At 42.1% G+C, this 24,671-nt stretch overlaps 2 protein-coding genes across 2 annotated transcripts; both read left to right on the forward strand.

The window, feature by feature from the left end:
- Positions 1 to 10,209: 10,209 nt before the first annotated feature.
- On the forward strand, positions 10,210 to 12,378 carry gem (GTP binding protein overexpressed in skeletal muscle). Its single transcript, XM_048260306.1, has 4 exons — positions 10,210 to 10,859; positions 11,011 to 11,087; positions 11,393 to 11,585; positions 11,696 to 12,378. Exons 1-4 carry the CDS (start codon positions 10,529 to 10,531, stop codon positions 11,953 to 11,955), a joined length of 861 nt encoding a protein of 286 aa, XP_048116263.1. The 5' UTR covers positions 10,210 to 10,528; the 3' UTR covers positions 11,956 to 12,378.
- Positions 12,379 to 13,247: 869 nt separating this feature from the next.
- cdh17 (cadherin 17, LI cadherin (liver-intestine)) lies at positions 13,248 to 24,307 on the forward strand. The gene is made up of 21 exons (XM_048260307.1): positions 13,248 to 13,297; positions 13,966 to 14,092; positions 14,756 to 14,807; positions 15,139 to 15,185; positions 15,804 to 15,899; positions 16,007 to 16,141; positions 16,544 to 16,679; positions 16,813 to 16,968; positions 17,368 to 17,526; positions 18,773 to 18,969; positions 19,195 to 19,323; positions 19,529 to 19,676; positions 19,770 to 19,985; positions 20,478 to 20,554; positions 20,965 to 21,156; positions 21,267 to 21,511; positions 21,674 to 21,804; positions 22,181 to 22,411; positions 22,856 to 22,966; positions 23,167 to 23,280; positions 23,397 to 24,307. Exons 4-21 carry the CDS (start codon positions 15,144 to 15,146, stop codon positions 23,477 to 23,479), a joined length of 2,598 nt encoding a protein of 865 aa, XP_048116264.1. The 5' UTR covers positions 13,248 to 13,297; positions 13,966 to 14,092; positions 14,756 to 14,807; positions 15,139 to 15,143; the 3' UTR covers positions 23,480 to 24,307.
- The last annotated feature ends 364 nt before the right edge of the window (positions 24,308 to 24,671 follow it).

Here is a 24,671-nt window from a genome sequence, read left to right on the forward strand (position 1 = left end):
AGATGACAGCGCTGCGATGTCTGGAAACATTGGTCATAGCGTTATCCAATTGCATCGACGTCCAGAATCGGTCAGCAAACGTTGGTTGTAGTGTTATCCGTAGTGTTGCCGTGGCCCACTGGTTAGCACTCTGGACTTGTAACCGGAGGTTTGCCGGTTCGAGCCCCGACCAGTTGGCCACGGCTGAAGTGCCCTTGAGCAAGGCACCTAACCCCTCACTGCTCCCCGAGCGCCGCCGTTGTAGCAGGTAGCTCACTGCGCCGGGATTAGTGTGTGCTTCACCTCACTGTGTGTTCACTGTGTGCTGAGTGTGTTTCACTAATTCACCGATTAGGTTAAATGCAGAGACCAAATTTCCCTCACGGGATCAAAAAAGTATATATACTTATACTATATTCAATTGCCTGCAGTGATATTTTCAAATGCATGCTTGGTGTCACCCCTCAAATTGGACCATTTTCATTATTCGCCAGACCCTTAAAGAAAAATTCCGGTATTTAGCACTTTGAGTCCCTCTTCTGGTTTGTTTTGGATGAACTAGAGTGGTGGACTCTGAAATTTTGACGATTGGTCCTGTCTCGACTTTTCTGACTCATTTTGAATCGCCTTTGACTACTCAGAGTGGCTGCCAACAGGCATGTTCAAACATGTCCTAAAACAACCTTTAACGTTCGTTTTCAAAACTGTGCAACTCACCGATTGGTTAGTGGTGTTTGATGATGTTCCAAAACAAAATAAAACAGTTTCTGTTTTATTTGGCATTTTGTAAAATCCCATTGATTTCTGTTGGAAGACTCATTGCACGTTGATATTACTGCGCCACCGTCATGCTTCAGGTTCAAATATTGAGCGGAAGTTTATACGCGTTTGTGAGGTGTCTGAAAAAATAGTTCCACAATAGCAAATAAGACGGCTGGAAAACATTGCGCCGATATATATTTGATTTTAATAATCAACAAACTTTTTCAGATTGGGTCTGGTCCTCCAGGCTAACACAATCCAACATTTATATGAAATCAATTAATCACTCAATATGTAGTGACAACATAATCTTATCTTCATAATCTTATCTTCATCATCTTATCGGTCATACCCAGATGACTTCATTAACATGTTGGTCCATGGCCCCTGCAGTGGCGCGACTGGCTGGGGCAGCTGCACCATACGCCGGCAACCCGGGTTCGATTCCCGCCCCGTGGTCCTTTCCGGATCCCACCCCGACTCTCTCTCCCACTCGCTTCCTGTCAATCTCCAAAGGCATAAAAAGCCCAAAAAATATACTTTAAAAATAAAAAAAACATGTTGGTCCATGAGTTACCTGGAGTTTTTAAGAGACACAACAACTCTGGAGTAATCACCGACCATCAGACATTTAAACCCCACTGTTTGTGCACAAATTCAATTCAATTCAATACAATTCAAAAGTTGTAAAAATTCAAATCCACATTCCAGTAATTTTACCTATGTCCATTTAAATGGCTGGTAAAAGAGTAGGCTATAAAAATCTGTATCTGCTTGTTATCTGTTTGATAGACCTGGAAATTCTCAAAGAGATTGTCATCAGACTACAGGGTGATCTTTATCACTGACCCACCTTTTTACAATCTAAAATGTCCCTGATACCAGCTCAATAACTGTTAAAAGGCAGGAAGGGGTTTAAACATGTAATCTATAAATGCTTTTATTTATTTTTATTTTTTTCACTTTTTTGCTCTGGAATGGCTCAAAAACCAGAGTTGATATCTAAAGTACACAAGTAACATCTTTTAAATATACACACACACATTGCTTGAAATTATATATAAAAAAAAATCAAAACTTAAAAGTCAGGATTTAGAATGTTGTTTAATCATACATGTTGTTTGATCATAAATGTCTATTTTGGAGAATGCTGGCCCATTTCTCAGTGGTGTCTTAGTTCCTGTGGGTGAGTAAACACATACAGACGTCCCTATTAAAGCCTATTATTGAAACGTGAGACAAAGATCCAGACAGAGGGAGTATTCAGTCCTGTCAGACGGAGACCAGCCAGAGCTTATCCCTCCTGGCTCTGACTGCCAAGGGTCTGGCCAAGGTCATAGTACACAAGCAAAGTCCAGGGTGATAGGGCGACTTGAGAAAAAGTCGAGGACAGCTTTGATGTTTGCCGCGCTAAAACATTCAAATGAGACTGTACCGAGAATAGTGTCGTCTTGCTGTGTGGTAACAGCCTTTACAAAAATTTTAATTCCAAAGGCCAAGGGACCTTTATCAGGATGCATAGTACCCTGGATCCATGAAATAACTAGCCTGGGTATCATCCGAACTTAGCCCGCCCACAACATTTGAGGTCGGGAAGTTCGGTCTGGCATTGCTCCGTTGTGGAGCAACTATGAACCAGAGCTGTTCAGACCAATCAAATCGGGTTTTACGATGATGGACAGGTGAGCAACAGCACCTCGTCTATCACGTCATCTGAGCACACTTGGGTTGATTTGGTTTGCAACAAAAACTGCTGTGGCTAGGAGACAGATAGCTTAAGACCCCATATGGGAAAAATGTGTATTATTTCAATGAGGTTTTATCACTGAAAACGATTATTTCTAAAAACTCTGGCCAAAGTTGAGATGTGGGAAAACTCATGGTTTCACTTTCATCAAGGGAAAACAGCGTGTTGCATTGTGACATGTTTTTCCCTCGTTTGTTTGAAATCTGATTGACCACCTGTTCGAGGGATTTGTGACAGCCTTCCCCAGCTGTTTATAACATGTTTGTAGCATATTAGTGTTCCAATTATTTTTAAAAACGGAGGGGAAATATCAGCTTTTCCTAATAGCCTACCCTGCTACGTATCTCTTAGATTTCGCTAATGAGTGTAGGAGATATTGACGGCACAATAACTTTTACAAAAGGCCAGAAAACAATGTTAAGGCATTTGTGGAGAAGAAGGATGGTTTGTGTTATTCCTACATCTCACTAACCTGACTCCGCCAGATGGATGCTTCACATTTGCTCTGCATATCCATCTGGGAACTTTCCATTGGAAAACTTTTGGGAAGGGGAGGAAATACTGGTTAGCTGATTGGATAAACCATCTGTCTATCACCACCTATGTTGGTTATCGACGGGCCAAATCAACCAATTAGATGAACAAAGTGTTGTTCTAATGCCTTCGTTTAACATACAATTAAGTTAGGTAACGTAACTAATGTTAAAATTTTTTAACTTACCATTTGTATGTGACGTGAACCTAACGACAATTCCCATCAAGTTTTCATGGTAGGCCCTACACTTCTGAAGAAAGTATATTCCTCCATTGTGATGGTCGCCATAGCGGCCACACACCGAACGCACTAACGCTCCCTTTTTCATTAAATCTTCTGTTGATTTTTCATAATTATATGCTCACACATTTTGATGTTTACATGTCTACATTCACGCACCCTCTACGTTTAGCAACACTACGTGGCAACCAAGTAAAAACGCAACACAAAGACTTTTGATTTCATACAACATACAGACTTGCTTAGTTCAATAGTACGTGATTGTGTGGTTGAGTGCACGCAACTTATCAATTGTGTTCTGTTGTTAATTAGCTTAAGTTTGTTATTTAATGCATTTTGTTGATTTATCATGTTTGTGGCGTTCCTGTTTGAGTGTGGCCAGAGCCCGTCTACGGAGAGCCTTGCCACTCCGTATTAAGTCCCATTGTACCGAATTTTGGATGCAGTTCCACCAGAGTTCCACTGGGGGCGATCGCCATGAGCAGAATGAATGGGAGTCAATGGAGCTAGACGGCTAAAATTGTCTCTTTCACCTGATTGTCGTTGACAAATCTCAGATTTGATTGTAGTTTGTATAACTTCAACATGGGTTATAGGTCAAAAGTTGAATGAACGAGTACTTATGTCCTTTTGATTTCTTACAGGTTGGGTCGTTGTTGCACATAACATGCTAGCATTGTGCTAATGAATGACGTCATTGACACGTTTGAAAGGCTTTTAAGAACAATTAAGTGACTTTAAAAAATATCATACTCAACCAAGTGTATTTTCTTTGCCTCCCCTTTCGAATACAATACTCAAATTACTTGAAAAAAAATTATATCCCGAATAAAGTGGATTTTGAGGGGTACAGCTCCATAGACCTCCATGCATTCTGCACTCGTGGACGAGCGCCCTCATGTGGAACCACAGAAGGAACTGCAACCAGTTCAGAAACCGGAAGTTTTCCGAGAGTGGCAGTTCTCCCCTTATTAGACATTCTCTGGTGCGGCCGACTCCGAGAGCTGTGTGCGTCATGGTATTTGGTCCGGGCGGACTTCCTGACTGTCAAGACGGAGCGGCAAGTTCCGCTGGTTTAAATGATCTATGGCCACATCCATTTCACGTCTTTGCCATGGGGGAAGGAGAAGCCTTTCGTGTTTATTGACTGGAGCTTTCTGGTTGGATTCTTTTGTGTTTATGCCCAGATGTCTTTGTGTAGTTTATTTATTGCTAGCATTAGGTGTGGTTATCTGTTTGAATGTTTTGGTAATGTCTGAAAGTTAATTGATTTTGTGTGGTGTTCCCCTTTTAGTTATTCATGGTCTGTCCAGTCTGTATTTAAGTTCCCCTTTGTCTCCTTTTGTTAGTTCTTGCTGTGTGTTCATGTCGGAGGTTTGCATCGGAGGTTAATGTTTATTTTCTTTAGATACCCTTATTTTGGGCACAGAAATGTATTTAAAAAAGTAATTTATTGATTTTTGGTAATAAAACCATTTTTGCGCAATTTGCAATCCTGGCTCCCTGTGTCGACTGCTCGATCCCTCACATCCATTATGAACTGGAATCGGCCGTGGAGGATGTCTGTGTCATTAATTCCTCCCAGCTGCATGGGTGAGACTCATAGCTTCACAGCTTACCCAGGACTATTCCTACTTTCTAATTTGAATAAAACTTGCGCGATAGCTATGCTCATCTCATCTGTGAATGCAGTCATGTTGTTCGTTGCGTCACACCTAAACCCGCCTCAAAACCAACGCTGATTGGCCGTTCATTTGGTGAACTGCTCCAAATGTTCTCTATTGGAAAGTTGCCAGACTGATCTGCGAGTGAGAACCTGAAGCTCGCGAGATCAGGATGGTCTCACGAGGCTAACATCTCACGGTAAGCTATTTCGTTGCTCTGATTGGTTAGGTCTATCCAATTGAGTGTAGAGGCACCCCCCCCATCCCCTTGTATCAGTTGAACGATACATTAATCATTTACAAAGAAACTTGGTGTCCTTAAAGAAGCCCTATGCAACAATTTTAGCAAAAATTACCTTAATTATGCAGGTTGAGAGTCGTTCTGATGGTTCTTTTTGGGTTGTTTGGTGGGTGCTTCGTCTCCCCCTAGTGCTTCTCCGCGGAAAAAAAACGAATATGCAACTTTCTGGTCCCGGACTGAAGAAATCCGGATGTGACTCGGCGGAAGGCCTCGAAAATGTAGTCAGATTGTAGTTTCTAAGAAGACTGCAAAACGGACTCCGACTTGGCTTTGTTGCTGCTGAAATTGTAAGTAGCCTACCCTTGGGTGAACTTCGTTTTTGTAATGTGGTTTGATCGTCTCTTGAACAATGTGTTTGATCGACCGTTTTATTGTGAGCCCTGTATGTGTTTAGCTTGGTTTCTTGATGGCTAGCTCGCTAGCTAGTGGGGGTTTAGCGTAGCAGTCACTTGCTACCGAAGCTGCAGGGGGAGCCATGTTGTGAAAAATGCAAGCCCAAATCAGGAGAACCCAGAAACAGCGAAGGAATAACCAGACTTGCATAGGGCTTCTTTAAAGGTTGGATATTTCCTCATTGTTTTTACTTAAGGCATTAAGATCAATTTCCAAAAGATGATTTTTTTTTTATTACTCTTTTTAGTCAACTTTAGCATGGGTTCATAAACTTATGAGCTCAACTGTAGAGGTGCTAAATTGGCCTGCCGGCAGTCCAGACCTGTCACATTGGGTGCATCATGTATGGAACAGAAAGCATGATACAAATGAATCCGATCATAGTGTTGACATGGCCTAAGAATTTGTCTGGGCAAGAACAGGACAACATTTCAATTCTCCAAACTCCAGCAGTTGGTCTCCCCAGTTCCCAAACATTTACAAACTGTAAATTAAACTGTTGTTTAAAAAAGATGCGAAGCAACACAGTGGTGGACATGCCCTTTTGCCCCAACTTTTTGAAGATGTTGCTGGCATCAAATTCAAAATAATCGATATGCTGTCTGCACTTTTCGTAATTAAATATAGGGTTCACATAATTTGCAAATGATAGCATTTTGCTTTTATGAACATTTTACATTCCATTTTTTTGGAAATGGGGTTGCATCAGGACTTTCAAAGAGGATTTAGCACATGCAAGAACAGACCTTATTGTGTAATTTCAAGTAGACCAAATGGTAATAAATATTCAACAGTTCATTCTTAAAACAGGGCCCCACAGTCTTAATATAGAAGGGAAGGTTAGGCAGGGACCCGTTAGTGGTGTCATTACTGTAAGGGATTGAGGTGTCTCAGTGGTAATCCCTTGCTGTGGTGTTTGCTTTTCAAGACTGAGGTAACTCATCCCTCTCTGATCCTATTCATGCAGAGTCGCTCTCATGCACCTAGATACTCACTGACGCACGGCCTAGTTACTTAATTGGGCACTGGACCAGCACTTGAACTATGACCTAGCAAACCTATTCCCTGGCTTCCTTCTCTTACCTAACAGAACAGGCATTCTTTCCTCAAACCCCAGATCAGACATTCTCATACAGACATTGTCAACTAACTAACATTTACAGTTGTTTTCCATGATATTTTTAAAGTGGTCAGCTGCATTATGCCTTCCTAGACCAGTGGTTCTCAAAGTGGGGTCCACGACCCATAGCCAGGGGGTCCGCAAAATATTTTGCTTGAAATTATCAAGTTGAGTTTTATCATTTTAAAACAGATGATGTCTACAGATGATGCCCCTTTTCACCAATAAAACAAGCAAATTGTGTGTATTTGTATTTGCTCCTACCCACATTTAACTTCACTTAGGTCATGAAGAACCATTCCTACTACTGCTTAGCTTGGCTTATTTGTTAGCCAGCTAGCTGATGAATGTGTAGAAATGTTTGAGTCAGTCCATGTTGACAAGTGACTGAGTGGGAGCATGCATTTATCATGCATGCATCAAGTAGTGGGAGCATGCATTTATGTGCAGCTGCCTGTAGGCCTACTTCATGTCAGCCGTTTCAGTGTCAATGCATAAGACGACAGGTCCTATTTTAGCAGAACAGTGGTGAATTCTATGAATAGGAAACTGTGCATTGTAATAAATTCATGACCACAAAAAGAGAGCAATTTTGTTTCTGACGCCAACCACATAAACAGCCATGGTCCAACTCCAAGCATATGAAATGTGACAGATGGAAATCACTGTTAATTCTAGTTATCAGGCAGTCTTATTTAACATTTTGTCTCCCTCATCTCTCAGAGCTTAAAATAGAAACACAAACAACCTAATCCAGCATTTACTGTGATAACTCAGATTACAATTTGTCATCTCTCATCCCTAATGCTAAATGGACAGAAAAGGTTACAAAATGTGTGTTTGTGTGTGTGTGTGGGCGCGCGCGCGCATCTGAGCCTGTCTATTAGAGACGATGATTTCCAGGTTTAGCCATGTTCCTAATGCCTTGCATGACTAATTCCACATTGTGCTGAATTAAATTTAATTAGATTTTTGTCAGGCACTCTTTTACAAATTACAGCCGAAGCCGCTTTTTGGGGAATTCGGTCCTCGCAGATCGGCCCGCAGCGGGGTGCCAGTGGCGAGGGCGAACCTCATCGCTAAAAGGAGGAGATTCTCCTCAGAGACAGAGAGTGCAGGTCAAAAGGGCCAGCCCATCTGCCTTCGCTCTCTGAAAGATTAAAAGATCGAGTTGGGTACCAAGTTAATGGGGTGCAGACATTTGAGCTCATGTGCACTGAGTTGATGAGAGGATTGGGGCACAGTGGGAGCAGCGTGGACACACTGACCCTTCTGACAGTCACCCGCTGTGCCAGTGAAAGCCCTGATGAGCTGCACCCACAGCACATAAGCGTGGCCAGAGACTCTAATGTGGAAACACAGCACTCAAAAATCCTTCATAGAAATGCATGGGGTTAGTTTGTAACGCGTTTCTACACATTTCCCGCCCCTTCCTCGGCAAAACGTCGACGTGAATACATTTAGCCAATCATGTGGTGTGATGTGAATACATTTAGCCAATCATATGGTGTGTTGTGAAGACATTGTGCCAATCATGTGTTGTCAACTCACTGCTGGAGCAAGGTTGGGGTCGTGAAGCCTTGCGCATTTCTGCCGAATAGGATGCCCGATGAGTGCCCAAAAATCGTTGCAATATGGCCGCCGAGTGGAGGGACTTGCCTAAAAGGACTTGGCGTGGCAGGAGTCAGGTAGTCCTGCTGAGCTGAACCTGACCCGCCCTTAGTCTGGACTGGTCATCAACAGGGACATAAATGTATAGGTGCAGCTGTCTTTGGAACTCCAAGACAGAATTGAAAAAACAGCCAGCCAGGGGAGTTAAATATATGTTCGTAGGGTTTTGTGTTCACAGGTTTAATTATCTGTTTAACATACACCCATTAACACATGACCCTTCTACCTCAAGTTCAGATATTCCATTAACATCATCCAGTGCTTTTTTGAAACAAGCATCTTTCAGGTCTCCATTAGAGCTGGGAAATATAGAACCCTGGGAGCATCAGACCCTTTGCCATGTTCCCATTATGTGCCATATATATCTGGGGTACATTTGACTCTGGGAGCATAGGCAAAACCCTTATAAGTGTTGTGAACAATACATGATGCTAGGGTTGCTTTTCCCATGTTGTTGCACAATACCAGTTAAATGATAGACCTATGTTGACCTACAGTTAGTTACCTTGGTGGTTGTTCAACAATGCCTTTAGAAAACAGTCCTGGATCACAGATCACATACAGGCTTATGAACTGGTATGAGGGCTCTGCTATGTCTGACCTTATTCTATTTTACATTTTCAAGAAACCCAATCCATTTTTAATTTTGGAGTAGTGAAGGCCTGGATTACACTGGATCTAGTTTCTGTTGGAGCACTAGGGCTGATCATTCTGTGTCCAGACCTCAGTCTGGTGCAGGTGCAGGACACACAATAATATCAAGCCAATGGAAGAAGTAGACATAGATCTGCACATGGATTTGGCTCTCAAGTAGATTTCACCAGCAAATGATATCCAATAGTGTTGCTGCCATCAACTGTTTTCAGCCATCAGTATTGTTTAATTCTAAACATAATAATAATACATTTTATTTATAAAGCGCCTTTCAAGACACGCAAGGTCGCTTAAAAAATAAAGATGTCGGACGGAGCGGCGTAGTCGCCAGCGTTCCCGTGACAAACACAGGACAAAAGATGCTGGATAGAGCGGCGTACCCGTGACACCAATGCATACAAGACTGACAACATAACAAATAAACAAATAAAAACTGAAAAAAGAAAATACATTTAAAAAGGGGGAATAAATTATGTTAAATTAGTCAGATTTCTTTATAACGTAAGCCCTTCATAATAAATGTTTGTCATGGAGTTGGCAAAATAATTATGACCACTGCTAGCATACAGTAGTCTATGTGTAGCATAGTAGTTTTTTCTTCAGTAATTTTATGTCAACGATTCCCGGGACATTGAAAGACCGGACTGCACGAAACTTGGTGGGCATATAGCCCCACAAGGATGACACAGAACCATTGATTTTCGTTTTGATCCACCGAAAGACCCCAAAAAGGAGGGTAGGCCAGACACAGTTTTCTGTGAATATCTCGAGAACCGTAGGTCCTAGGATGACCAATTTTTTTTTTGTATGTTGGTCTCAAGGGGCCATGTCAACTCATTCCATATCCACTCATTTGAGATATAGTACAAACAAGGTATTTGAAGTGTAGGATCATAATGCATGCCAAGTTTCATGAAATTCCACTCATAAACCCATGTTTACCTGTGTAACTTTAATAAACAAAAATAATGGGGTGTGTGCTGCCGATATTCCTTCCTATTTTTTAAAAGTTGTATAGCTCCAACATCCTAAATTGGACGGAAGTATCTCGTTTACCTACACTGGTCGCGCCACCAACAGATAGGCCTAAGATCTTTGACGTCAAGGACACCCTCGCCTCGTTTAAATCCGTCTTATTATAGGCTATACTAACGGCAGTGCATGCCAGCCGTTAAAGCCGTTAGAGAGAGAGAGAGAGAGCAGACGCTGTGAAGATGACCATGGGAAAAAGCAGGATCACTGAATGTTTGGGAACAGTCGTGATTGACACAACGACAACTTCAGAGGTGTCCTGAGCTGGCGCAGTCTGTACCTGGAGTAGATTTCTTTTTATTTGCTCTATTTTATGGAACGACAGAGATCTTATTTAGATGCATTACTGGAAAAGCGTTGTTGTACCATACTGCGTTAATCAATAAGATTATTTCCCAATCAATTTAACCCTAGAAAAGTTTCTTTCGCCATGGCTCTGCTAGCTAATATGCGGAGACATAGTTTGCGCATGCAACAGCAGCTTCATCGATGGAGTATCTGTGTACCGGACGGAAGTCACCTGCTGAATGATGGCCTACGACAATGCGAAGAGGCTGTTACCCGCGTAGGAACAGACGAAGACGAGAAGTACAGGGAGCGCTGGAGTTCAATGTCCACTGATTCTGGTATTTCGACAGAGTCAAGCACTCCAGCATTCACCGTGGTGATGCTTGGCGACCCGGGCGTGGGGAAAACGGCTCTCACGGGTATTTTTGCCGGTGACACGGACAGTCTTGCTATTGACAGTGAGATGTTTGTTGGTGAGTTTGCCTCTTTTTAAAATCTGTTGATAGATCAGTCAGTGAAAAAAAATGTTTTAGACACCTACTTACGCGTTTATGTAGCCTATGCGATTTGTTCTTTACAAACATTGGTTTAACAGTGTGTAATACGTCTGTGCTTTGTTTGCAGAGGAGGTGTGTGAGAGAACAGTTCTAGTTGATGGAGAAAGTGCTACAGTGACACTGGTGGATTCATGCAATACTCTGGTAAGCATCCATCTACTAAATGTCACTACTCCGAAGCATAATATAAAGTGAAATACTGTCTTCATAAGACCTGAAATGTTTTAGAAAGTAAGTCATTCACAAATTTGACATACGCTTAGGCTACAGTCACATTCAAACTCAGATTAAGGTCTTCAATTTCCAAATAGTGATTACAATTGTGTTGTATGTACAGTATATGTAGGCCTATGTGTATAGTATGTATGTATAAACTTAGTTACTTAGTTACTTACTTATATTTAGTTATTTATTTAGTTATATTTATTGTGTTTCTATTTGTGCTGCAGGAAGAAGCTGTGTCTGAAGTCTGCTCTGTGGATGCATTTCTGCTGGTGTACTCCATCACAGACCGTGCCTCCTTTGAGCGTGCCGCTGAGTTGCGCATCCAGATCCGACAGGCCGAGGCTTATGCCAACACACCCATCATTCTGGTTGGCAACAAGTGTGACTTGGTCCGACGCAGGGAGGTGCCCATCAGTGGTAAGTGAAAGCGATTATGACTTGTTTGTCTCCATATGACATACACAATTCCCCTTGCTAATATGCTGTTTTTTTTTTCTCTTTTTGTGTGTTTGTGTGTGAATGTGCAGAGGCGCGTGTGTGTGCTGTAGTGTTTGACTGTAAACTGGTGGAGACGTCTGCCCTCATGCAGCACAATGTCTGGCTTCTGTTTGACGGCGTCATCAGACAACTGCGTCTCCGTGGCAATAGCAGCGATGGTCCCTCCCACCGGAAGGGGAGTGTTCCAGAGCGAGCTAAGCGCTTCATACACACACTCGCCGCCAAGAGAAACACACACGCCGCATACACACTCAAGTCCAAATCCTGCCATGACCTGTCAGTGCTCTAGACCCTGTGTGTGTGTGTGCGCGTGTGTGTGTGCGCGCGCGCGTGTGTGTGTGTGTGTGTGTGTGTGTGTGTGTGTGTGTGTGTGTGCGTGTGTGTGGGGATGTTTGCTTGTATAGTTACATAAAAGCATGTGTAATTCCAGCGTATCTGCATGTGTGTGTGTATGTTGCTGTATGTTGTGTCAAAGACTCCATTACATGCAGTCCATACAGACTACATTAGTGATAGGATAACCACCTGTCTTGAATTTCCATGACAGAGTGACCTTTGCACTTTCCTTAAGTTATCCTTTGAGAGTAGGACAGTGTGTCTCTGTGCATGAGATTTTTTTTATAAAGTTGTATTTTTAACGTTTCCTTTAAATGTGTACTGTCCCTTTTGGTTTAAAGCACTGCTTCCACCTGAAATAAAACATGTTTCCTCACCTATTGTGTCTGCTTAAGCTTGTGTGTGTGTTGTAAGTCTGAAATGATCAGTATTTAGCAGAGTATTGGGTAATTACAGATAAGTGGAGAACTACAAACACCTTATCTGCAGCCAGATTTAAGTAATATCCAGGTTTATAACATAGGCCCTTCGGAAAAAAACAGCCTGACCAGCTTAAGGTGGTTTGCTGGTTGACCCGCTTGTTTGACCACCCTATGATGGTTGACCAGCTAGCTAGAGGTTTACCCAGTTTACTGGTAACTGGTTTTGCTTGTCGTATCACATCAAGCTGGTCGTTTTAGTTGGTGTTATTCCATTATAGTCTGCATAGCAGAACTAGAGAACTTTAACAAAGTGTTTTATGCCATGCATAATCAGTAGACCATGACAGGACTTTGCTGGCCTTGTTAATCAATAGAAATGGTTCAATATGGCTATCTGTGATAAAATGATACCTCTGTAGCCAATTTGTAACCCTGTTGGTGTGCAGATAGTAAGTATATGTGTGTTCCATTGTTAGGCTGTCGGGATCAAAGTGTAAAGTCTCCCAAGTCTTGCTGGGTTACTCAAGAGTTCCAAAAACACATCAGCTGCAGTCCAGAGCAGCGCTCCAGAGAGCCTGCCTTCCACGGCCTAACCACTTCCTCTGTCACTCATGTGGAGACTGCATGCACACCATGACATACATCTTCCATACATATTCAGAAATGTTCATGTGCCTGGAATGGATGTGTGTGTGCTTGTGTCAGCAGGAAGTGAGCACACCCCTGGTTTATTCCATTGTAGCACATATCCCCTCCTACACAGTCAGAGAGGGCCGTTCTGTAGATAATCATTAGGTTCTATAAAAACAGTTAACGTTTGACAGGTGGAGGAAGGACAGAGTCTCAGTCACTGAGTCGGCAGGAGAGGAGAAGGTATGTTTCTGATTGGATCAGCCTCTATTGTTCTCTACTTCATATGCTCCATATCTTTCATTTCTCCTCATTCATCCTTTCCTAAAACGCTCTTTTGTAAACTTGTGTGCTTGTATGTGTCTGGTCTATAGGAGATACAAAGATTTTGTCGATTTTGAGACCGTAGGGCGTGGACTTGCCCTTGATTTGATGTACTTGCATTGTAAACCTGAATAGCCTATTATGCATTTAGACCTCTGGATAATGTTGTTAAGAGGTTTTCTGGGTGCATATTTCCATATTTAGGTGTCTATGTGTGTGCTAGTGTGTTAATTTGTGTAAGTGAGCAGACAAAAAGATGAACTTGGTAGAGGTCATCTTTGCATTCTGTCCATTCGAGGCCTTCAGCAGCCTGAGGTCCTATCCACAGCTGTCTAGTTTCACCTTGTGTAGCACAGGCCTATTGAAGGTTAAATGAGTTAAATGACCACGCTATCAGACCCATTTAACCTGTCCGTCCTCAGTATGGCAAACTGGAAGAGAAAGTGAAGAAAACAGAGTGAGGGAAAGGGGAGGGCCAGAGAGAGAGAGGTTGCATGCTATCACAGACGGAAGGTTACTCATAGACAGAAAGAGACAAGGTGACATTGACACACCAGTGATCACATTCTTTCTCTTTCTCCTTTAAGGGTCAATGCCTTCCCTGTTTTATGGCTTAATCTCAGTAGATGTCACTGGACAAACCTGAGAGTTTTAGGGTTTTCTTTCAATCCAACGCATGGTAGCTGTGACCTTTTGGCTATCTGCCCATAACAGGTGTGTATCCATATATATATATTTTACAGTGAGGCTTGCAAGTTAGCATGTTAGCATCTCTTTAAGTGAGCGAGCAGTTTTCTTTGAAAAGTGGCCTTTCTTTTCCTTTGGCCTTGTGGTCTTAATCTGTGTGAATTGTTGCATATGCTTGTCTAGATACCTTTTTAACACAATCTTCAGAGATGAACTTCAGATAGCAATATTAACTCAGATATTTCTGATTTAATCAGTAGTGGGATCATTGTGACACAAGATAAAGAATGAGTAGATAACTACTGAGTCACCTCTAACTACCACTACCATCATTTCCTGATATTAACCAAGGTGTTGGTCACCAACTGTTTGACTCCCTGATGAAGGCTTGTTTGCCGAAACGCGTCAGAGTTTTTTTAAAGGTTTAAATGTAACCAAGCCAACAAAATAAAGGCTTTTTAACCTTTGACAATTGAGAGTGCCTTGGAATCCCCTGTTTTCTCTCATCTACATTTTCCCATCCAAAGAGCACCTCAAACAAACAAATTTGAGTCCAGGAATGCTCCTAGACAGACATTTTTTAAATTATACAATGATTTTGCCAAATGTCTACAGATATGAGGTTGATACACAGGGGTGGGCTATACATGGAAATGCATTTATTTTATTCATTCTTCTTTATGATTAAAGCACAATCTGAATCTGATTCACTGGGCTATTGGAAACGGCAGCTAATACACAGGTGCGGTTAATGCTTTCTTTCTTTCTTTTTAATTAGTATAAAACACTGTCCCTTGGGTTATACACAATGTAGCTAATCCATGGGAAATTACAATGGCTGGTACAGTTTTATACTTCATCGTGACCCTGTGTCCTCTCTGAAATGTGTGTGTCAGTAGTTTCTCAGACACAAAAAAAAGTTTCTGGTACACCTTAGGTTGAACTGGTTTCGCTTCAAAGTCTGTCTGATCAGACAGCCTGTACACGAAACAATTATTAACTCTCTTTTCTCTCTCTCTCTCTCTCTCTCTCTCTCTCTCTCACCACTTACTTACTCACTCTGTCTCTTTCAGGTGTGATGATGAAACATCTACTGCTGCTAGCCCTCCTCCTTAGCTCTGTGAGTTTATGCATTTCTTCATTTGTTTTGGAAGACATGAACTTAAAACAATGTGTTAAACTGGATAATGTGTTTGTACCAGTATCTCTCGTCTGTCATACTTCATCCATTAAGAGTCATCATTTCTTACTTTTCCTTTGTAACTGCATAATCAAGAGTTAATGCACTTGTAGGAACACAAGCATACAAATCATAAAATTCTGAACAGACAACACTGATAGCATCAATGATCTTTATTCTAAAACAACATTATGCATGTTTGTCTAAGGTGTGTTTTAAGCAGCTGGTGTTTATGATGCAATTTATGGTTTATGGTCATAAAAATATGGTGTATAAAAGCCTATCATTCCCATTGGCTGCATGGGCTCTACATTGTGAAGTTTTGTGCTTGGAGTTGTAAACGCTTCAGCAATATATTTCAGCATTTTACATTGATTAGCAAGCTAATCAGCAATGCCTTAGTGTTTGCTTAGACATGTTGTTCGCTTTTCACTGTGCACACAAAATGCACTATCCTGATACAAAGGGTCACTGTAAAAATAAGCACTAATATGTACGTCTGCTATTTGTGATATATATCATGTCATATGTCACTCCCTGGCCAATCCTGTGCTGCAGAGTCATGGGATAGCTCTGGAGGACCTAAAGGGCCCACTGGAAAACAAGGCAATACTCGTCCCTGAAGCTACCACAGTTCCCTATCCCATCTACCAGGTGTGTGTGTTTTCAGAATGTGTATGTTCATAATGACACAATCCCCTTGGCAATAGGGCAGTTCTGTGTGTGATTGAATAGTGTGTGATTTGTGTGTGTTTGTACAGTTTGTGTCAAAAGTAGAAGGTGTGACTGCATACAGAGTAAGCGGAGACCTGCAGGAAATCAGCATATCTGCAGACGGCTGGCTGTACCTCACAGAACAACTGTTCTGGTCCGACAAGGAAGCACACTCACTGCAGGTGACCACAGCAGACAGGGACAACAGATGTAAATTAGCCTTGTGGCTATAATCTGGCCCAATTACTGTATATATTGAGCATTGTCCCTGTCAAATAAACATAAATAAATAAATAAAATATCCTAACCTAACTAAATGGACTGAATTTTGTGACTGATTTGGATGGCTGGATGGATTTTGTTCAGGCATTGATAATGCCTGAACAAAACTAAATTGCAACAAGTTCTTTCATTATGTTGTAATTTCAAACTGATAGCCATTACTTGTGAGGACTGGTCCTTTACATTAATTTGAAAAAAAAAAAAAAAAAAGTGTTATATAAACATGTAAAATATTATTTGCTCATATCTATGAATGTGTGTGTGTGTGTGTGTGTGTGTGTGTGTGTGTGTGTGTGTGAAAGATTGAGGCTCTTGCAGATGATGTGACAGTAGATGGACCATATGATGTAGTCCTGACAGTTGTGGACATAAATAACAATGCACCCACCTTTGAGCAAGATCAATACGTAGGAGAGGTGATGGAGCACTCGACAGCAGGTACACACAGACACACATCACAGACCTTAGACCTTATACCACAGACGTCGCATGCTGCTTGAGCAACTGATTATTTTCTTTGTGTCTTCATGATATTGTGTGTATGTGTGTATGTGTGTATGCGTGTATGCAGGCATGCCATTTGTGCGCGTGGTTGCATCTGATACCGATGACCCCAATACTGCCAACGCTGCCCTGAGGTACAGCATTATGAGAGTGATTCCAAGCACAACAGAAACCTTGTTCCAGATCGACCCACAGACAGGGGAGATCTCCACTACTGAAGATGGTAAGTGTGTGTGTGTGTGTGTGTGTGTCTGTGTGTCTGTGTGTCTGTGTCTGTGTCTGTCTGTGTCTGTGTCTGTGTGTGTCTGTGTGTGACTGTGTGTATCTATATGTGTGTGTAGGTGTGTGTGCCTGTGTGATCTTTCTTATGTGTAAAATGGGTAGAACATGGGTGTGTATGTTCATAGTGTATTATTCCACACTACAGCAAAGATAATTGCATGTATACTCGTGGGCTTCTTAGGGCAGTTTCACTTCTTAGTGCAGTTTCACTGATAACTCAAGTCAACACTACAGTAACTGTCATTCCATTTTACTGCCATCAGTTGTTGTTTAAATACCTGTGTGTATGTGTGTGTGTGTGTGTGTGTGTGTGTGTGTGTGTGTGTGTGTGTGTGTGTAGGTGCCAGGCTCCTTAAAGCACGTGCAGGGCTGAGATACGGTCGGGGTGAAGAACGTGGCAGCCGTGAAGTACTGGAGAAGAATTTTAATCACTTCTGTTCGCCAGTTCATGATATTCCATATGAGCAAAACCCTTTTTTCAGTTGCGTTCTTAGAAGAGGTTAGTACAAATACACTGTCTCACTCATTGTCCTTCTGCTCATACATACAACCACTAAGGCCAGCCGTATGCAGGCACACACACAAGACTCCATTCAACTGCTCACTCCAGATTGCAAATTTTGCTCTCTGCTGCTATGCGCTAGCTGCAATTGGAACCCTGGGATTGGTATTAAGAGTGTGCGCTCATGAGACTGCAAGTGAGAGAGGGAGGGAGAAACGTGCCACGGGCCATAATGAAGTCCTCTCTAAAGCTGCTCCTACATTCTAATAGATGAGATAAAGATTGCAATCAGATTACAAGTAAGTCCCACAAATGAGAGCTCACATTCTCTCACATGAACCAAATAGCGGAAGAATAAAGGAGTGTAGAGGTGTATTGTGGAAGGAGGGGATATCTTGGAAAATACAAAATGAAAGGAGAGTCAAAGGACATTATGGAAGAATATGGGTGTCATTTAACTGAAAAGAAAAGTATGGATCTACTCTTGAGGGGGCCTTTTGTACATGCCTTGAGGTGCAGCACAGTGAGTCTGGGCTGTTTCTTTTAGCATCCTCATGCCGCTCCTGAACATACTAGCTGCCATACAGAGACTAGCTGGATGCCATCTATTTCCTTATTGTGGCTGGTGAGGATTGGATTTCAATCCGGAAAGATGATTAGACATTCACCCATGCATTCATGTAGGCGGCCGTGTGGGACCCAGCTCCGAGGGCTTGACCCGGACACTCACACCATCTGGGCAGTCCATCACTCAGTCACGCTCAGCCACACAGACCGCTGCAGAGCCTCACATGGCGGAGGAGCTGAGAGGATTTAGCTGCCATCTTTCAGCCCTGATGGAATGATGAATGTACACGCTTAACTTAGGCCAAACCCAAATGAAAGGACTTTGAAATGTGGTATTGACATATGGTGTATGCAGTTATAAATCTATAGAATACATAATGCATCTGTACCAGTGTAGGGAAACACGTTAGTGCTATGGACACTTACAATCTAAAACACAGGGGAAAATATTATTGTGATGAAAACATCAATGAAAAGGTAATAAAATGAAACAGAACTCCCATCTGTCTGTCTATTTAGTAGTTGTTACTATAAATGGTAATTATCACCATTCTGTTTGTTAATGCTGTATTAAAACATAAAAGGGTCCAAAGTGTTTGGCAACTATGGCTATGTATTTAATGTTTAAGATGTGACTTCATTTTCATTAATTGTTTATGCGTTTATTCATCTGAAGAGTCTCGGCAGGTGGGTGCTACGACTGACCCCGACTACACCTTGATAGTGATAGCAGAGGATATGGGGGGAGCACCAAATGCTCTGTCTGGCACCACACGGGTTAATGTGGTCGTCCGTCAAAACTTGTGGGTAGCCCCTGCACCAATCACGATCACAGAGAATCTGAAAGGAGAATACCCCATGCTGATTGCCACGGTTAGTCACATCTGATACCTGAATACCTGAAATAAATCACAATTATTGTGTAATACTGTAGAACAGTCTAATTAATTATAAACAATAATCAATAAATAATCAATGATAGCCCAGACCATAGTCTCTCATATCTGAGCACAGGTTAGGTTAATTAATAGTTAGTTAGTAGTTAGTTAAGCCTCTAGTAGTTAGTTAAGTCCTCTATTCTGTGTCTGTCCATTGCAGGTGACATCTAATGACCCTAATCCAATATACAGTTTGGGTCAGAAGGAGAGAACCAACTTTCCTTTCAGTATAAACCCTGATGGAGAAATCTATGTTACTGAGGCACTGGACCGTGAGGATAAAGACATGGTAATCATAACAGCATTTACCAGCACATCACATAGCACACACACCTCTATGCACATGCATGTGTATCTGTATTTCGTTGTGGGAAATTGAGGAAAATTGCATACATCTATCTATGTGTGTGTGTGTGTGTGTGTGTGTGTGTGTGTGTGTGGGTGGGTGGTGTGTGTGTGTGTGTGTGTGTGCGTGTGTGCGTGTGTGTCTATAGTATGTGTTAGTGGTGTTTGCAAAGGATGACCAGGGTGTGGATTTGGAAAGGCCCATGGAGATCCATGTGACTGTGAAAGACGAGAATGACAATGCTCCAGAGTGTGGTGATATCAAGGAGTTTGAAGTGCAAGAGAATGAGCTCGTGGGTAAGGACAGCGAGCACTCTCACACCCCATCGACGGATTCTTAAGTCCAGTGATGGCTGTAACCATGGGTGCGTGTGTGCTTGTGTTTGGTAGGAAGTGTAGTGGGTCGTTTGTTGGCCCATGATGCTGATGACGAGAACACACTAAATGCCTTGCTGACCTACACGCTGCTGAGTCAGACCCCCGCTACAGCCATGTTTTCTCTCGATGGCTTCACTGGTGACATTAAAGTGGCCAAGGCTGGATTCCGGCGGTCAGTCACCCCTGAGTACACCCTCACCCTCTCTCTCAGTGATGGAGGAACACCAGGTACACACACTTACGACAGCTCACACAATGTATACACACACACACACATTTTACACGTACACATCTAATTCATTCTTAGAGTCACATTTTGTAAATGTTTATGTTCATTATTATTCATTACTAAATTAATTCTGTTTAGTTTATTACTAATACTGTTTTTTTAGGTTATATGAGTTTACCTTACCTGTTTACCTGTTCATTTTAATGTTAATGTAATGTTTATCGATGTCATTGTATGAAAAAAATGCCAGCTAAGAACTATTAACATAAACATAAACGTAGTCACAAACACACACGTCTACAAACTCATTAGTCATCATCATAGTAGCCTACATCATCATCATAGTAGTCTACATTACACACACTCATATTGAATAGTGATATAATGTTGTAGCTAATGTTGTACACAGTTACGTTCAGACTCTTTCATTTGGTGTGTCCGAGGGAGTTCCTTCAGTTTTAAGTCTAAATTGTCTCTTTCTGTCTGACCAGCCAAGACTGTACAGTGCCAGATCAGTGTGAAGGTCATTGACATCAATAATGAGCTCCCCTTGTTTGAGAAAAATAATGTAAGTGTATCTAACCCTTCAGTATGCTGCATCCACACACACTGAAGTTGATTCTTTATGTACATGTAACAAATGTAGGAAGTGAGAGTGAGAACATCTATATCTATATATATATATATATATATATATATATATATATATATATATATATATATATATATATATATATATATATATTTAAGCAATGTCTAGAAAACCATACCTAGAGATTGGCATGGTTTTATTTCAGTTAGCCTATTAGCTGGTTTGATTTGCACTGAGCTCAATGAGTGAAAATAAAACCATGCCAATCTCTAGGTATGTGATGATGATCTGAATGATATTGCATATGTCTTTTCTGAAGTCATGTAGGACTCAAGCGTATGTGTTTAGTTTGTTTGCTCTTGTCCCTGCGTTTCTCTCTGGAGCAGTATGGGAAGATTAACGTGTCAGAGAACGCCGAGCTTGGCACTGAGCTGCTGACCGTCAAGGCAACCGATGCTGATGATCCTGGCACAGGGAGCTCCAAGGTGGAGTACACCATTGCAGAGGGTGATCCTAATGGAGTCTTCACCATTGTCGTCGATGAAGCCACAGGAGAGGGAAAGCTCACCATTGCCAGGGTAACGGGCAGATAGGACCAAAAGGCCCAATGAGGGTCCAAAGGGTCTTAGAGTCAGATGTTGTTCCAGAGGTCAACTACATTTCTCTTGTTTGGTCCCTCTCTCTTTAGCCTCTGGACTTTGAAGAGCACCCCACCTACACGCTCCAGATTCACGCTCGAAACCCTGAGCCCCTGGTCAAAGGGATGGACTATGGCGCAGAGTCCACAGCAGTGGTCACAGTGGATGTCGACAATGTGGATGAGGCACCTGTGTTCGAGCAGGAGTTGCTGCGTGTGACTGTCCCAGAGAACCTGACCGTGGGAGCCACGGTGCTGGACATCAAGGCCCACGACCCAGAAGGAAAGGAGATCATGTGAGAAACTCTCAGAATACAAACAATGAATAATAAATTCAACACTGTGTGTGTGTATGCGTGTGTGTGCGTGTGTGTATGTGTGTGTGTGTGTGCCTGTGGTGTTTGCATGCATGTTTACCTGTTGAGTGTGTGATGACTTCATGTGTTTGCATGGGTCAGATTTAAGCTGGAGGGAGATGAGAGAGGCTGGTTTGAGATCGACTCAGCCACAGGGCAACTGAAGACCAAGGCAGCTCTAGACTATGAGGAGGTTCAGGATCTCACTTTGATGGTCATGACCTGTGAAAAGGGTATGCCACGGAAGCTCCCATCTATGTCTCGCACTCTGCTGCCCCACACATCTGTCCCTGTCTACCCCACACATCTGTATACCCCACACATCTTTCCCTGTCTTCCCCACACATCTGTCCCTGTCTACCCCACACATCTGTCCCTGTCTGCCCCATACATCTGTCCCTGTCTACCCCACACATGTGCTAAATAGGCAGCACATTTATCTTAATCAAAAAAGAAAGCAAATTATTGGCCATTATAGGATCTTGTCTGATATGATAGTTTATTTAGATTTTTTTAAAGAGTGCATCGGTGACATACTAAACGCTGGTGATGGGCTGAGAGTGTATGGCTGGTGAAGGGTCTGATTGGCGTGTCCTTTGTCCTTTGCAGATGCTCCAGACATGAAGACCGAGAAGGAAGTGGCTATCCGTCTGATGGATGTAAACGATAACGTGCCCAAAATGGTGGTGACCCAGAACTTCATTTGCGTCAAGGACCACAAGACACCGCTGGTCATTAAGGCGGAGGACAGAGATTCTCACCCCTTTGGCGCCCCCTTCACGTTCAGCCTTGGCACCAAGAACAAGCGCTCACCCAACTGGGAGGTCACGCAAGTGGACGGTGAGGCTCTGGGTTTAGGCTGCCCTCTGCAGGACACGAGGCCTCCGTCAGTCCACACAGCCTGTTAGCAGAATTAAAGGGATAGATAGTTAGACAGACAGATAGACTGTATTGTGTGTCCCAAACAGTGACAGAAAAGCTTCTTTGACAAGGCTCAGAATTCACATTTAAAACATGCAAACACACGAAAAGGGACTGTTAGAAACAGCATCTGACTGACAATGGGATGAGGTTCAACAGGATATCAGAAGAACATCTGGTTCTGAACCCAAATTCTCCCTCCTTAATACTAATTCCAGTTTATATCCCACTTCATATTCCCATTAGTCTTGCATCTAAGGACTTCCTGCCCAAGTACTTCCTCTTTCACCTTCCAGGCTGGTGAACTGAATGTACTCTATGATGTGTGATGTTTCTGTGTGGTCTGTCTGTTATGTTTCTTAGGAACCTCTGCCCACCTGACCCTAAAGAAGGTCCCTCCTGCCGACCAGACATTTGGCGTGCCTATAAACATCAAAGACAATGCTGGAATGGGGATTACACACACATTTGAAGGTGAGCATACATATGCACACACACACACACACACACACACACACACACACACACACACACACACACACACAGAGATAGTGTACACACATAGAAAAGATATCAGCATACATGCATTCATTCATGCACAGCACACATTCACAGCGTTGGATTGTCTTGTGTTCTGTTTAATATGTGTGTCTTCTTCGCTCCCTCCACGACAGTGAACGTGTGCAACTGTACCGAGTTCGGGTCATGTTTCATTGAGCCCCTCAAGCTTCCAAGACTTTCTGTGGCGGAGACCGTTGGTATCCTTGGAGGAGTCCTTGGCTTCATTGGTAAGGAAGCAAACAAAACACTTCATATACCAGCAATACCTTGAAGGCGTCTCCATTTTGTGTGTTTTTCGACCATTCAGCGGTTTATGTCAATGCAATCTATTTTTTCTCCACAGTTATCGTGTTGATTATCGCCATAAAAAAATCTAAGAAGAAGAGCAAAAAGATAAATGAAGGCGAGGACGAAGGCATGATGTAGACATACTCACACACACACACACACACACACACACACACACACACACAAAGAGAGTGTGAGAGAGAGAATGTTATTCCTGATTTATTTCATTAACAAGACTCAGGAATTCAATGGTCAAGCTCAACTGGCTATTGTGTAGTTCACTGTAGAAAGAAACTCCCTATACTTTTTACTTTATTCCTTTCTAGAGGAGTGTTCAAATTAACTGTCCAGTGTTCATATTGTTTCCTTGTGAATAGCCCAAGCATCTCCAAAGGGTTTCTAGCTTGCATCTTCTACATTGAATACTTGGACAATTTTGTATATCAATTTCACAGATAAAGATGTGGGGAAAAATGAAAAATGCTTCATTGTTGTGAATTAGGGAGATTATTAGATGTTATCTGACCATATAGAGAAGAACAGACTTCTTATGTTGAGGTTGTTAGATTAAAGATTATGCAGATTGAGACAGCACTTTAGGCTGTTGGGACCTTCAGACCACCAGGATCACAAGAGAGCGGCAGCCTGCTGAGAGCATGTGGAATAACCTTGGAACAGTTGTGTTGTGTTGGAAATCATGCTGCAGGGCTGACAATGCTGGGCCTTTTAGATGTAACATCTTATGACTTTAGAATATTCTTTATAAAGAGTGAAATACTGTGCATTCAACAGGTAAGCGTGTTTTTTTAAGTAACCGTACTCTGTCTTCATGCGTACTATACTACAAGTAAGAATTGTGGATTTTCACAATGAAAATGACTGCAAAAGATTTAAAAGATGAATACACGCCCATAAGACTGACTTTGTGATTATTTGTCATGCTTGTAATATAAAAAATACAACCAATTTTCCTGTCCTATTGATTTAATGTTGTCTAACAGTATTTTCTTCCTCTAAATAGCCAGAGATTAAATGTATGGGACCTTTAACTAGAAATGTGCCAATAAGTCATTAGCCTTTAATTGGTCCTCATTCCTCAACCTCCACAGATGTTTGGTGCTTCTCATCAACATTAGTGTGTAGACATTACAAGCCCTTACTTATATGGTGGGCAAAGTGATTTAGTGAGCATAGTGTGTCACTTAGTGTGTGGGAGCACTACCCATCAATGATTGCTTAAGGTCTTGACTCTTGCCCAAATGGGTCTCAATCCTACTTTTAAATCAGTGGTCCCCAAACTTTTTGTTCTGAGGGCCAGCTCACTATGCCT

This window comes from Alosa alosa, chromosome 13 (assembly GCF_017589495.1).
Source record: "Alosa alosa isolate M-15738 ecotype Scorff River chromosome 13, AALO_Geno_1.1, whole genome shotgun sequence".
NCBI classification, from domain to species: domain Eukaryota; kingdom Metazoa; phylum Chordata; class Actinopteri; order Clupeiformes; family Clupeidae; genus Alosa; species Alosa alosa.